The 13,624-nt window shown below is 45.7% G+C and overlaps 3 protein-coding genes across 3 annotated transcripts; 2 read left to right on the top strand and 1 right to left on the bottom strand.

Moving 5' to 3' along the window:
• The first annotated feature begins 1,740 nt into the window (after positions 1 to 1,740).
• LOC135611031 (uncharacterized) lies at positions 1,741 to 2,696 on the top strand. Its single transcript, XM_065106279.1, has one exon. The coding sequence runs from the start codon at positions 1,852 to 1,854 to the stop codon at positions 2,626 to 2,628; it is 777 nt and encodes a 258-aa protein (XP_064962351.1). The 5' UTR covers positions 1,741 to 1,851; the 3' UTR covers positions 2,629 to 2,696.
• A 2,150-nt stretch (positions 2,697 to 4,846) lies between these two features.
• Positions 4,847 to 6,100, bottom strand: LOC135611036 (uncharacterized). The gene is made up of 3 exons (XM_065106286.1): positions 5,345 to 6,100; positions 5,129 to 5,192; positions 4,847 to 5,032 (listed from the first exon to the last, which is right to left on the bottom strand). Exons 1-2 carry the CDS (start codon positions 6,026 to 6,028, stop codon positions 5,130 to 5,132), a joined length of 747 nt encoding a protein of 248 aa, XP_064962358.1. The 5' UTR covers positions 6,029 to 6,100; the 3' UTR covers positions 4,847 to 5,032; position 5,129.
• A 1,760-nt stretch (positions 6,101 to 7,860) lies between these two features.
• On the top strand, positions 7,861 to 9,081 carry LOC135613745 (uncharacterized). Its single transcript, XM_065110788.1, has 2 exons — positions 7,861 to 8,688; positions 8,850 to 9,081. Exons 1-2 carry the CDS (start codon positions 7,993 to 7,995, stop codon positions 8,910 to 8,912), a joined length of 759 nt encoding a protein of 252 aa, XP_064966860.1. The 5' UTR covers positions 7,861 to 7,992; the 3' UTR covers positions 8,913 to 9,081.
• The last annotated feature ends 4,543 nt before the right edge of the window (positions 9,082 to 13,624 follow it).

The raw sequence follows: 13,624 nt of genomic DNA, 5'->3' as shown, positions 1-13,624 counted from the left end.
TATGCTGCTCGAATGAGGAGTTAAGTAAATCCAACACCACCATTTGCACACGGCAAATCAAATAAAATCAAAAAAAGAAAGATCTACAAAGAATTGAAGTCATTGCAGGGCTGGGTTGGGTCTGACCTGAGTCCAGCATTCTTTTTTGCTTAATGGACTGGCCCGCCCAAGTCTCTTCTTTGTGTACGAAGACGACCATAAGATCATAAAACCCTCCTCACTATTTATGATCGACTGCAGGAATTAATTACTCGTCCAACCTATTTACTCTTGTACGTACGCCATCCTAACTCCATATGCTCTTTATTGGTTTTGCCTTGGCCTAATCAAGTTAACTTTCACGTGCACCGTCTGCGATCCAAGAACTTGTCAGCTGTCCATTTGACTACATTTTATCTTGTTGATTTGGGCAGGAGGCTTGGCAGAATAGAATGGCTTTGTCTTCCCGGATGAAGCTTTTTCTTTGTTACCAAATTAAAGCTCCGGTTTGGTGGTATGCACCTCAAAACTCCCCAACTTTTTGGGCTGATATGGTCTGCTCTCACTCACTAAAGGTCTGTGTCTGACTCCTGGGTGTGGCTGCTCCGGCATCAATTGTCATCATAACAGCCTTTCTGCACGCAAGGGTGAGACGAACGCCAACTTCCAACTCTTCGTCCTCTACCGCTTGTCTTCTCTTGCACACCCTGAGACAGCAGCAGAGTCACGGTTTCTGTGGCCGCCTCCTCCTCTCAACTGATGGTGAGTGCCCGAAAGCTGAGCCTCATCTCCACTCGGTTTCGATACCGTAGCATCGGTGGCTCTGTTTTGATGCCTCGTAGCAATCCGCTCTAAAAGAAATAAGGCATCTGGCCTTCCTGTACGTACATAAAATAAAAGCCGACAACTTTCCTTCTGCGAGCAATTCCAAGATGTTGCTGGCACTGTGATGGACCAAACACTCGCTGTTCATCACATACTGACTTCCAACTCGGGACCTGTGACTGCCATTGAGGATCCTCTTGTTCTGCGATGCCGCGCGCTCAAGAGGAGGCTTGACCACGTAGTACTGCTCGTAAACAGTAGCCCCATTCCACGCCAAATCTACTCAGTTCGTCATCGGCGGTGGTCAAACTGGAAGACATGAAAAAGTTGGAGGTCGTAATGCCCGCTGGGATTACGGACCGGAAACAGAGCTCGCTCGTCTGACATTATCTTTGTTCTGCTCTGCCTCCTACCTCAGTGGAAGGTACGCAGCATTTAAGCTCATGCAAACAGGTTACATGCATGGCATCGATGCAGCAACTGAGACTTGTGTCAGCTAAAACCAGCCTACTTAAGCGAAAGATCCGTCGATTTGGATACTGTGCTTCCCTAACAGGGAGAGGTTGACTTATATATATATATATATATATATATATATATACGCAACAGGTGTCCCTTCTCGTTTATGTAATAGGCTCTTAAAGACCATCATCCGAATCTAGCTCTGTACTTTGACGAATTAGCAAGTATGTTAAAAGTACACCTCTCGTATATCCTCCCTTCGACCGACCTTTGCTATTGTAGTCGTCCTCTGTCTTTATTAGACGACCACTGGCCCTTAAAGAGTCGTTCTAAGTTCCCCAAGCACGACGAAACGTCTCCGTTCGTTGTTGGCGACGCCGTCTGCCGGCTACGGGCCTGCATGTTTAATCAGCCACCCCATGTACACCTCGTTGCCGTTAACTGCCGTTAACTTCCCCCTTATAATTCCCTCCTTCCTCTTCTGTCTCTCTTTACTCCCCTACTCTTGTTTGCTCCTCTCTCTCTCTCTCTCTCTCTCTCTCGTCTTCTCTTTTCGCTTCTTCTTTATGAAAGTTGAGTGGGGCAATGGAGAGCTCGGGATGGGCGGGAGTGAGCCCAAGGATCTCCTTCTCCCACGACCTCACCCAGGCCGACATCTCCGGCGGCGACGATCACCGCCTCGACCTTTCCCTTCCACTGGATGTATCCGCGTCCTCCGACTTCGACTTCGTCCTCGGCGCAGACATCTTCTCCCACGACTCCTCCCTCGCCGACGACCTCTTCTCCGACGGCAAACTCCTCCCCTTACCCATCAAGAATCCCCCATCCTCCTCCTCCGCCGCCTCCCCGTCGTCGCTGCCGTCAGCATCAGCAGCCGATCCACCTGCAGCGCCGAAGCCGGCGAGCGCACGCAGGAGGAAGCGCGGCAGCCTTCGGGAGATCATGGCGAGCTGTAGCGAGGGCGGCGTCGGCATCGGAAGGCCCTCTCCCCGCAGGAGCAGCAGCCTCAACTGCGGAGACAGCAGGAGAAGCCTTTGTCCGTTCCCTTTGCTGCGGAGCAAGTCCTCGGGCTCGATGCCGATGAACCCATCGAGCACTAAGCACTGCGACAATTCCAGCATCAACACGATTGCCAGTTTTAGCAGCCCGTTCACGGAGTTGTTCAGGAAAGGCTCAAAGGAACCGAAGACCAGAGTCTACTATTACTCGGGGAGCTCGCGACGGTCACACGGGAATGCGGTGAGAATCAGTCCGATCATAAACGTGCCGACGCCGAGCAGTATGAGCATATTTAGCTTTCTACTTTGCAAGCATGGGGACAAGAACATGGCCAAGAGCTCAGCTGTTACCTGTTACCCGTAGTGGCGTGTGTTGGTTTGAAATTATTAGGAGGGAGGGGGCGGGACAACGGGGGGGTTGTTTGCTTGTGATCATAGGAGCTGCTTTTGAGAAAGAGGGGGAGGGGGGCTTCTTCCTTACCCTTCTTTTCCATGCCCTTCATCTTTATCACTTTGGAGTGCTTGTGGGACAGTAAGGGGTGCTTAGGCCATGGGGGACAGCAAGAACACCGCCCCCTCCCCTCTCCATGACTGGTGGGTTGCTTGGAATGTTTATGGACCATTTCATCTCTCTCTCTCTCTCTGTCTTCCCATTCCATTCCTTGGTCCTATGATTTTTCTTCGGGTTTGATAGTAATTTCGTGGAGGAGTGGTATGCTTTTATATGAACAACTTGAAGCTTGTGAAGCCTTTTGACTTTGGCTGCTACCTGCATCTATATATGTTATTGTATTTAATGCCTTCCGCAATGCTACGTTGTGTCCTATGTAACCACAGTTGGTGGAAAGATAAGAAGTCATATTCTTCTTGTCTTTATGACTTGACTCTGATGGCGCACCCACCGGTGAGGGATGCTTGGGAAAGTAATTATTTCGAAAAGAAGTCTTTGGATGTATTGTATGCAGTATGGTTTTTGGTAGATCTCTCAATCATTATGTCTGATGGCATGCAGTAAAAAGGCCACCGTGATGAACGTGATCTCTACAGAACCCAACCACCACATGTTTTGGTGCGTGCAATATGCTGTAGCATTATGTGTGGTTAAAAGCTGAAATAAGAAATCTAAATGAGTTCCTCAACGACCACAAGTAAACTACTCACCATCATCACCACCAAGTGTTTCCCAAGTAATAGCTTATCTAAAGTCAGAATAGTTTCACTTCCTCATGAAAAAAGGACAGAGACAACGAGCCTTGTTTTTAGTGGTTGTAAGGAATACTGTGATCACATCAGTTGACAAATCAAATTGAACTAATTGCAAACATATTTAGCATCACACTGCAACCTACACCATATGCCCAGTGAAAGACTGTAATTAATCTACTAATTTGTTGTAAAGCACACAGTTTTATCACCAAATATAGCTTCAGACTCCATGCCACAAGAACAAAGGGAACAACGGCTATTGACTAGAAGCGAAGTTTAATTACTACATGGAGTTATACAAAAGGATGGAAATCAATATATTCACCATTGTTCTTATAATAATGGTGCAATGGTTGGAACGAGTGATTGGGCAAAGTTATATGAATGTTCACTCAAACTACATAGAGCAGCATAGTTACAAAAAGAAAAGAAATTCTGAGCTTGTATGAGTGTTTACTCGAACTACATAAGTAAAATGAGGAGCACTAAAACAATACAATGATGTGCACATGCATGGACTATGAAATATTTCAGCTGTCCACAGGCAAGTTGTTGGACTATGAAATATTTCAATACTCATTCAAGTTTGAGTTACAGCTAAATGCAGATTTATGATGTGTTGTTGTCTTTGGGAGCTAAATGTTTGAAACAAGTGAAAAAGATAACATGTACCAGCACTCGATAGTTCAATTATGGCATCATTTCTGATTGGATTTTTGCATCTTTGCATGAATATGCACCTAAGAAATTATTGAACTTGTAACACTGCAGCTGGACAGAAGGAGCAGCATCTAAAGGCAAACACCAAGGGACCTGCACGAGGAATGGTTGTTGATCTCAAATCATTTTAGCATTTCCTACCCATCGAGTTGTGTATTTATTCAGAGGACAAGCACCTCTGTGGAACAAATGCTTGAATGAGACCTTTTAAGTGCCAATGTATCTTCACATTGATTGAAAGGTCACAGTCATCCACATCCACCAAATGTTGACCGACCTTCGTTAAAGATTGAACGTGCACAGAACCATAACGTATTCGAACTACTTCTCTAAAAATTCTCAGTTGGCACAGCACAAGAAGCCGACTTCTTCTTCAATATGGAGAGGGGTAGATGACATCAAAAGGCAGAGAAGATAAATGATGTATTCTTGTGGTTACTCTCCATAGATTTCCTTCCGTGAAATGCTTCATCAAATTTAACTTAGACAAAAAAATTACCTCCACTTATTTTATTCAAAATGACACAACTTTCAGGGTAAGAAGATCACAACTTTATCAAGTAATAATAATAATAATAACAAATCTCACTAATTAGCAAAAGCTCTTCTAAGATATAATGGAATTCGATGGTCAAAAACAATATTGACAAACCACGTTAATAAAGAAGCAATCTTAAAGAAGATTAAACCCAAACATATCTTACTTGTATTCAAGCTTCATTTCACAGATTAAAAAATAGGATACCAAACTAACCATGATACAGGAATGCAGAAATAATCAGCATCCAAAATCCATGAACGCTCCCCTTCGTCAGCGTACTCACCGACTTGTGTAGCAACAACTGCAACGACAAGATCGAAAAAGCAATTCATTCAGTTCAAATTTGAAAGGGTAATTCAAAAAATTGGGTAAAGAAAAATATTATTTTGTGTATTACCTCATTCATCGATCCTGTATGTTTCCGGAGTTACCTCCGACAACCACAATCCAGGAAAAAGCAACTGCAGAAAGGATTAACCAAAGGATAAAATTACATTGAAAGCACAGATTAGTGAAAGATAACAGCAAAGAGTTCGATAATGTAGCCATTTATAGGAAATTAAACCAAAACAATTGAAAAAAAAGAAAATCTCCTCTTTTCGAAATATCTTACATCGAGCTGTCGCTGCACGATTCGAAGTCTCTTCTTTGGCCTCCGGGGAAGCTTTCTCCCCTTAATCGCCCAAATGTCCTGTTCAATCTCGTCCCGAGATAGTGATACCGAGAATTTCTGGCGTTCCCCATTCTCCGATCCGCTGGATTTCCTCTTCATCATCTCCGCCGCGGGGCAGCTCTTCTCTGCCTCGAAAAGCGACGAGGAACCGGAAGCCAAGACAGGGTAGAGGTACTCCCCGTTCTCAGACGGAGCATTACACGCCGCCCTCCGGGTCCTCAGATTCCACGGCTTGGCGATTACCGCAGTCTCCGCCTCCGCAGCAGCAGGCAAAGAAAAGCACCTCTCGGCCTCCGCTTCCTCCCGTCGTCCCACTTCCCCCTCCTTCGAGTCCCTGAACCTCGCGGACTGCTTCTGCAGGAGAAAGGATTTATCCGGAGGGGACAGCGGCCGCCTCCTGCTCGCCCGGCTGTTCTGATCGACAGCGGGAGCCACCGATCCGGCGTTGTCGGGATCGCCGCCGAAGGGGAGGTTGGAGCAACGGAGGGTGCGATGGGAGCCCCAGCTGCGGGTAGGGAAAGTGAAATTGTGCAGTCTCGACCGGGAGAGGCGCGACGGCGGCGGCTGCGGGGGAGGGGACGAGGCAGCGGGGCCGTCTTCGTCTTCTCCGTAGGCGATCACCATGGCTCTCCGAGTCGTGGAGGTGGCCGAAGAGGAGGTTTCCAAGAAAGCGTTCCGTGTAATTTGGGAACCGGGATCATATGATGATGAAGGCGACGACGAAGTTGACTTGATCAGATGCAATCATGTCCACGTGATCAAATCGGTCTTGGCTTTTCCATTTTAAATTATTTGGAATACAAACAACGTTTGAAATAACGGCCTTTTGTACTATTCCTCCCTACGGAAGGACGCTTCCCTCGTTCGACAAACACGACTATGCCACCTATTACGGCTTACCTGCCGACCTGTGATTGGATTGAGCGATGCCCTTCTACGTGAGGCCCACATGATGTGCCCCTGCCTCTGATCACAAAGCAGGTACGTTTCGGGTACCAACCGTAGCCGTTATCCATTCCAACCACTTTTGTAATTATTTTGTAACGAATTTTCGAAAAAATAGAAATTTTCAGATAATACTCTAAGTTCAAAAAAAGTTTATAGCATATTTTTTTATTAATCATTTTATCCTATCGACCATCAACGTTCGTCGATCTTTGCCTATTCCTCCATCACACTGATTACCCCCTTGTGTCATACCGATCATTCTCCTTCGTCGAACCCATCTAACGACGAATACACAACAATCTGGACTCACGATGAAGGTGTAATATCTGCGATAGGCTATAGACAATGGTAAGTCATCCCACCTCCTTCCTTGTCCATATTCGATAATGAAAAAAGAGTATGAGGAGTTATGAGGAAACCACATGATCCTTCTATAATCATTGATGAAACTGTAACGATGTATCCGCAAAGAGGATAAATAAAGTTATCGATAACGATAGTTATTTATTATACAAGGGCTATAGTCGATACAAACGATACATGTAAGACGAAGGTGATGATGGATACAATGAAGATAGTGAATCGAGAATTTTTTTAAAAAAAATTATTAGGAGTAAAATAATTTTTTTCTATGAAAAACTTTTTGAACTTAAAGATGTTGTCTGAGAAATTTTATAGTATTTTGTATTCGACAACTAATATACAGCAAACAACCAATGACTGGACAATTTGATACTGATAGAGCATGACGAGATGTGAAATCGTCCACACGTCATATCCTTTATCAAATATGTTCCATCATAATATATATTGATAGAGCACAAAGGCCCCTCCCATACGGAGATAAGTGGCGCCTAGCCCAAAGGCAAGAGCGATAATCAAACCCACAAATACATCACTGAAACTAACCCACAGGATTATATAATCAAATTTAAGGAACGATTATTTTATTTTTATTTTTAGGGAACAAATCAGTCCTCAGTGCTTCCAGATGTAACTCTATTAAAAGCTATTTTGCCCATGAGCCCAAGTACTTACAACTATAAAAGTTATTATATATATATATATATATATATATATATATATATATATATATATATATATAAGCAATACTGTCCTTACACGTTTGCAGGACACCCGGGTCGCTTACCCTCTTTTGGGCTGGAGGTGGCGTCGAAGATCACACGGGTGCCACTCTTTAACCTGACCAATAGATGAGACGATTAAAAGTGGGGTAAATAACAACGCTGTTGGATATATATACACATATAGGGAGACGACTTTGATGCTTCCTGTTATTGTAGACGGAGGAAAGTCGTCCGAAAGGTCATTGAGATTTGTGCGATCACATGATGGACGTCCCACGTTGTTTCTCGAACTGCCTTGCGTGTGGTGGCTGCACACTCTCTTCCCTCTTATGCGTGACGCGAATAAAAAAAAATATAAAATCTTATATGCGCAAATAATTATTATATACTTATTGATTTCCTTTTATAGGCCGGCCTTAAGTGGCAGTCGGCAGTCCCGCTCCGGCATCCCTTCCCTTCCTCTCCTCACCCCCTACGCCAAAGCAAACGTTAGAAATACCTCCGGCCACCACCCGCTTTATTTCGTAGCACCGCCGCCAGGGTCGCCGCCCCATGGTCATCTCGGCGGAGACGACACCACGGCGACCGGATACCGCAGTGGCCTCGTCGGCGGCGGTGACGGAAGCTACGCCCCCTCGAGGGGAGGCGCAGGGTAGCCTCCTCCACCACTTTTCCTTCCCCATCTTGAACACGTGGGGGAACCACAGCGCGCTACGTTGCATGAGCGTGAACGGCAAGGAGGAGATCGTCGCTGGTGGCGGACGGAGATCGACGGCGTCCCCCGTGGAGACGCCAGAATCGCGGATCCGTGCCTCTGAGACTGGCCCCGGCGACGACCCTAGGATAGAGGAGGTCAGAGAGAAGCTTATGGCTCACCTTCGGGAGGCGGCGGACCGGATGAACCTGGTGGTCCAGCTTCTGCCGAAAGGTGGGGCCGACGAGGCGGAGCCGGCGCCAGAGGCGAGGTTGGATCCCAAGGCCGACGCGTCGGCGGTGCCGGCGGCGCTTCCCTGGAATCTGAGGACGAGGCGAGGAGCCGCGAGGGCTCCGATGGAAATCCAGCGGCACCTAAGCTTGCGCCCGCAAGCGGTGTGGCGCAAGTCGGAGGACGCCGAGCGGCGGCAGCGGCCCAAGTTTTCGATCTCGCTCACCAGAGAAGAGATCGAGGAGGACATATACGCGATGACGGGGTGCAGAGCTCCCCGGCGGCCAAGAAAGCGGGCGAAGGTCATCCAAAACCAGCTCGACGTGAGTGCCTTCGCCCCCACCTTCCCTTCCATCTTCTTCCATCATCATTTTTGTGCCCCCAAAACCCAATTTTTTTGCTGCTTTTCCCATTAAAAGAAGGAATTTTTTTCCCCTAAAAAAAGGACTGAAATCTTATGTTGGTTTTCTTCTTCTTCTCTCAGTCGTTGTTCCCCGGGTCGTGGCTGTCGGAGATCACCGCCGACTCCTACAGGGTTCCTGATTAGAGGTACGTGTACCTCCGGTGACTTGATACCTACTTCTCCGCCAAACTCCCTTCACCTCTCTCTCTCTCTCTCTCTCTCTCTCTCTCTCTCTCGGGTTGCTAGCTTCAAAATCCGCGGCCGCCGCCGTTGATTCTAATTCGATCAAAAGAAAATTCTGCTTTTTCATTAATGTTGCTTCTCTTAGAACGAAAATTACTTCTTCCTTGTAAAATTATCGAGTTAAATTCGATCAACTTCTCTCGGTCAAAATCGAATATATGTCTACTGTTGCTCTCTTGCTCATCTACATGAGGATTGGAAGCGGTGGTGGTCGTCGTCGTCCCCGTGACATTGCCTGGACGTCCATTTCTCGAGTTCCAGCGTGGCAACGTAATGGCACTGGCTCAACGCTGTGCATTACAGTAAGGCTGTGGTCGTGCTTACTGCATTCTGCCAAGAATTAGGAATTAGCCATATGCTCATAAAAATATGAAGGACATGGGTCAACACCAACACACACATCATGCTGTTCGAGGCTGGTGATGGATTAATTATCGCACCTTGTGTTGATCAATGTTCATGCGCTCATCACAATTTCGTCGATCCTTTTTGACTCACCGAATCATGATAGCATCACCACATCTGGTGAGGGAAAAAAGAAGCGTGTTTTATCATGAGTTTTTGCGAGTTGACTCGCTGACTCGGTCAAACCCCACGCGACTCGTCTCGTCTCGTCGCAGAAGATACGGAGATCGGATGCACTGCAACGTTCTCCCCTGAAGTCAACATATGGACTTCACGCATGCACGGAGTCAGTCGGGTGGCTTCTCCGAGTCAGGACCCGGCCGGAGCCAGGCTGAGCTTGACGTCCAGCCCGGGCGACTCCTCCGTGCCGACCGAGTCCACGGCCATGGCGCTTGGGCCCTTATTAATAGAAGACGTCTTCAACGAGCTCGACCTGGCCGCCACATGGCCCTCGGCATCGTAAACCCGCGCGTCACTGTCATCTCCGCCGTATCCCGCGACGGAGTGAGAGAAGACGGCGGGTCTCGATGCGATCCTGGTCACGGACGAGGAGGGGAAGAGACACCCATCCAACTAGTATAAAGGAGACGGCGGCGCCGAGCGAGAGAAGTAGATCCAGCGTTCGGCGCCAGTCCCGGCGGGGCCCGAGCCAGGGAGGAGACGAGGCGGCGGCGTAAAAACACACCGGGCGCGGCCCGGACACCGCCCAGAGCCTGCGAGTTGGCGAACTCGCGGCAGCAGCAGTCGCACTCGTACTTCATGCCGTCTCCTCCGCCACCGCCGGGGGAAGTGGTGGCCGTGGAAGAGAAGTAACGGGATCGCAGCCTCGCCTCGTCTCCTTGGGACATGTTGACGCCCGACAGCTTCAGCCTGGGGTTGCTACCGTTGTCAGACAGGCAGTGCTCGGTGCGTGACCATCTTGTGTTCTCTCCTCCTCTACCTGCAAAGCGATGTAAAGTATACGGACTCTTATGTCAAGAAGCAGCAGCTAATGAGGAGGAAAACAAACGGAAGAACAGGAAACAGGCGGATTAGGTTTGGTTTCCATGGCTTCAGCTCATGTCTCCCTGTACCTATATATGTATATGGTTCGGCTTGAGTTGTGCGAAGAAGAGCTCAAAAGAGTATAAGAAAATGGACATCAATCGGATGTGTTGATTTAGTTCATCTCAGATAGTCTCGTATTATGGAGTTGTACTGCTGTGTGATTGTGGATACAGTGTGTGATTGAAAGGTGCAATCGTGTGGGGACTAAACATCCACAGCCTTAGAAACTTGAAAGAGAGATCGTAGTAAATACAAAAGCCGATGGCAACAAAGGGAGACTTGCTGTTCGTTCCATGACGTACGTGCTTCCACAGCTGTTGCTGCTTTGTACCGCCATTGTCATTATTGGCGTATGCTGCAAACATGCATAGCTACCATTCTTGTTGTGCTGTTTCTCTGCAACAGTGCTTCACATTGATTCTGTCATCAGATCTACCAACACAAATTTTCTTGTCGAGTCCATCAATTTTGTCGTCGCCCATATGGATGTTCGATGACAAAGTCAGTAGTACCGCTTTTGGTCATCCAAGTTGGGCTAATGGGATCATTATCGTGCTATCAGAATTGGATGGAGAGTAGTGCTATCAAAGAAGTGTAATGCTGACAAAGAGAGAATCTAAGAATCCAATGTTTCTGTAAGTCGTCTCCGTCTGAATAGTTCATGGCGTGGATTATTTGTTTCACTGCCAATCCGGTCTTATTCTGTGGCACCTACCAAACTGTTCTTGCCAAAATGTGTTTGACCAATTTAGCTGAAATTTCATGGAAGGGTTTCTTGATGACTGTGAGGCCCATGTCTGGTGTAATAAAACTAGAATTTAAAATTTGTTAGATTACAAAATAATGCAAATATATTAGTTTTGAGAATTTTTTTTGGCCAATTGTAGTTCCCAAAAACCTTCCCTTCCTAATGTAAAGAGACCTTCCACATAAATTTAGACCAGAATTTGGGTGGTCATTTGCAGCTACGCAAGTCTTTTGCATCAATTTAGTCCCACCCCGCCTGCTTTTGCTTTCTCTCTTCGCCCTTTCGCCACTCCAACATTCGGAGGTCCCCGAGCGACTGAAGGGGCCCGTGTTTTCGACCTCGGAGGAAATCACTGAGGCACCAGAGTTGCGAATCTGTGTGCCGAAAATTGGCATCGAGGACGACTCCGAGGTCACGATGATCAAAGAGAAGCTTCCATCCTACCTTCGGAAGGCGATGGGCCAGATAAACCAGATCGTCCAACTTCGATCAAAAGGTGAAGTTAATACGAGAGGTAAGGTCAGCGTTTCCTTGGAATATGAGGAAGACGCCATTGAAGATCTTACAGCATCTAGGGCTGCACACGCCGGTGTAGAAGGCGGTGCATATAAATATAATAAACTTGATATTATTAACCTTCAAATATAAACACTGAACGATAATATTTTCCTTAGATACGAAAGAAAAGTAATGATATCATAAAAATTTATATATTATTTTTTAAAAAATATTTAAGGTTATAAATAGATTTTTTTTAATTTACATCCGCTCGAAACCTACATTTGTCGTGGCATACAATGACACCTCTTCTCGATTGTTGAGCAACACCATCCAACTTATGTGTTGATGCTTGTATTGCACGATGTGTCATTAGTGCGCATAACAGTATATGTTGCAAGTAGCGATGCCACCGATAAACCCTTTTGCCACGGGTTGGTTATAGCAACGCTCGAAATGTCATGACTAGCACCATACTATGTTATTAGGATTGTTGCCTCCTTTACTGTCACCCTCAAGAGAGCTGGCAAATGCAACGTTATACCATAATATATGCAGCCATTGCATGTAGCGGTGTTGCTCGCATAGCCCTTGCTTGCGATAGGGTTGAAGACCAATGTAGGTTATAATGTTTGACAGTGTCACCATCGATAGCAAGCTATTATCAATCATGATAGGGCAACAACTTTTTATCCATAGTTTTGTTAGCTTAGGCAAGTAAATCTTTATCTTTTGAAAGCAAATGACTAGGACGAATAAGATAAACAAAATATATTGGATCATCCTTCGCATGCGAAGGACGATAATACAAAACAAATCTAATACTTTTATGATATATGGTATTTGATTTTAAAATATACTTTAACACCAAGCATAAGTATAAAAACTATAATCATGCTATTATGTAGAATATATTTAATTTTAAAATTTAAAGTCAAATGATAATTTATAATTTATCAAATCTAGGAGGTGTATCCTTCGAAGTTATTTAGAATACTTTCTTACTTTTCGATATCATTCATAGTAGCTTTCTTTTGATTTGTAAGCACACGATCATTCAATTCTAAATGTAAGGAGAACTAGAATTATCTTTTTTCTTTTTACTTATAATTCATATGGCTAAACGATACAATGACGACTAAGGAGAGATAAAAGTATATATGTAATATTTTATATATGTATGATTCTTATGAGGTTTTACCTATTTATAAGTGAGAGCAAGGGTGTTGGATAAAAAATAAAAAAATTCATTCGATCAATATTAAAAAATATCATAATTAAATTTATTTTTTATTAATCGATAACTTAACTAGAAATCGGGCGAGGCTCGGCATGAGTTTCTTCATCCTCATATTTTCTTCCCTCATCATTATCTTTCCAACAAAGAAGACCGAAAAATTTATATTAGTTTTCTTCTTCTTATTCTTTTCTCTCTCTCTCTCTCTCTCTCGGTAGTTTTTCCCCGGGTGAATGCGATCATCCCCATGACAGTACCTCGACCTCTATTTTGCTAACTCCTACGAGATTCGAATTCTAGGAATATGTCTCGTGCTACATGAGGAATGGAAGCAATGGTCGTCCCCATGACACTACATCGACCTCTATTTCGCAAGTTCCCGGATTGGAACGATGAGATATTACTGTGCGTCGAGTCGATTGCATTCTGCCATGAATTGGAGATGCAGCCCAACGTCACGAAACAAACACACGTCATGTTGTGCGTCACGGAGCGCGTGATGGATAACCATGACGTGCGTTGTCATTCCACGTACACGAACCGATCGAGACGGTAGCGCGCCCCAAACCCAACTCCGGCCCAGCCGAACCCGAACCCGAACCCGAACCGAAGCTCCTCTCAACCAAAAACCAAAAACCAAAAACAACCCTCGGACTCCTTTCGGAGAGAGACCCACTC

This window comes from Musa acuminata, chromosome BXJ1-2, assembly GCF_036884655.1.
Source record: "Musa acuminata AAA Group cultivar baxijiao chromosome BXJ1-2, Cavendish_Baxijiao_AAA, whole genome shotgun sequence".
Lineage (NCBI taxonomy): Eukaryota > Viridiplantae > Streptophyta > Magnoliopsida > Zingiberales > Musaceae > Musa > Musa acuminata.
The sequence above is the reverse complement of the archived record's forward strand: the minus strand, read 5'-3'. Positions and strand labels throughout refer to the sequence as shown.

Bases quoted from the DNA above. Each gene is read 5' to 3' on its own strand.
- LOC135611036 (XM_065106286.1), bottom strand. From the start codon at position 6,028: ATGGTGATCGCCTACGGAGAAGACGAAGACGGCCCCGCTGCCTCGTCC. The intron at 5,193-5,344 runs GTAAGATATTTC...TCCTTTCTGCAG, and splicing joins TCGTGCAGCGACAGCTCGAT to TTGCTTTTTCCTGGATTGTG.
- LOC135613745 (XM_065110788.1), top strand. From the start codon at position 7,993: ATGGTCATCTCGGCGGAGACGACACCACGGCGACCGGATACCGCAGTG. The intron at 8,689-8,849 runs GTGAGTGCCTTC...TTCTTCTCTCAG, and splicing joins TCATCCAAAACCAGCTCGAC to TCGTTGTTCCCCGGGTCGTG.
- LOC135611031 (XM_065106279.1), top strand. From the start codon at position 1,852: ATGGAGAGCTCGGGATGGGCGGGAGTGAGCCCAAGGATCTCCTTCTCC.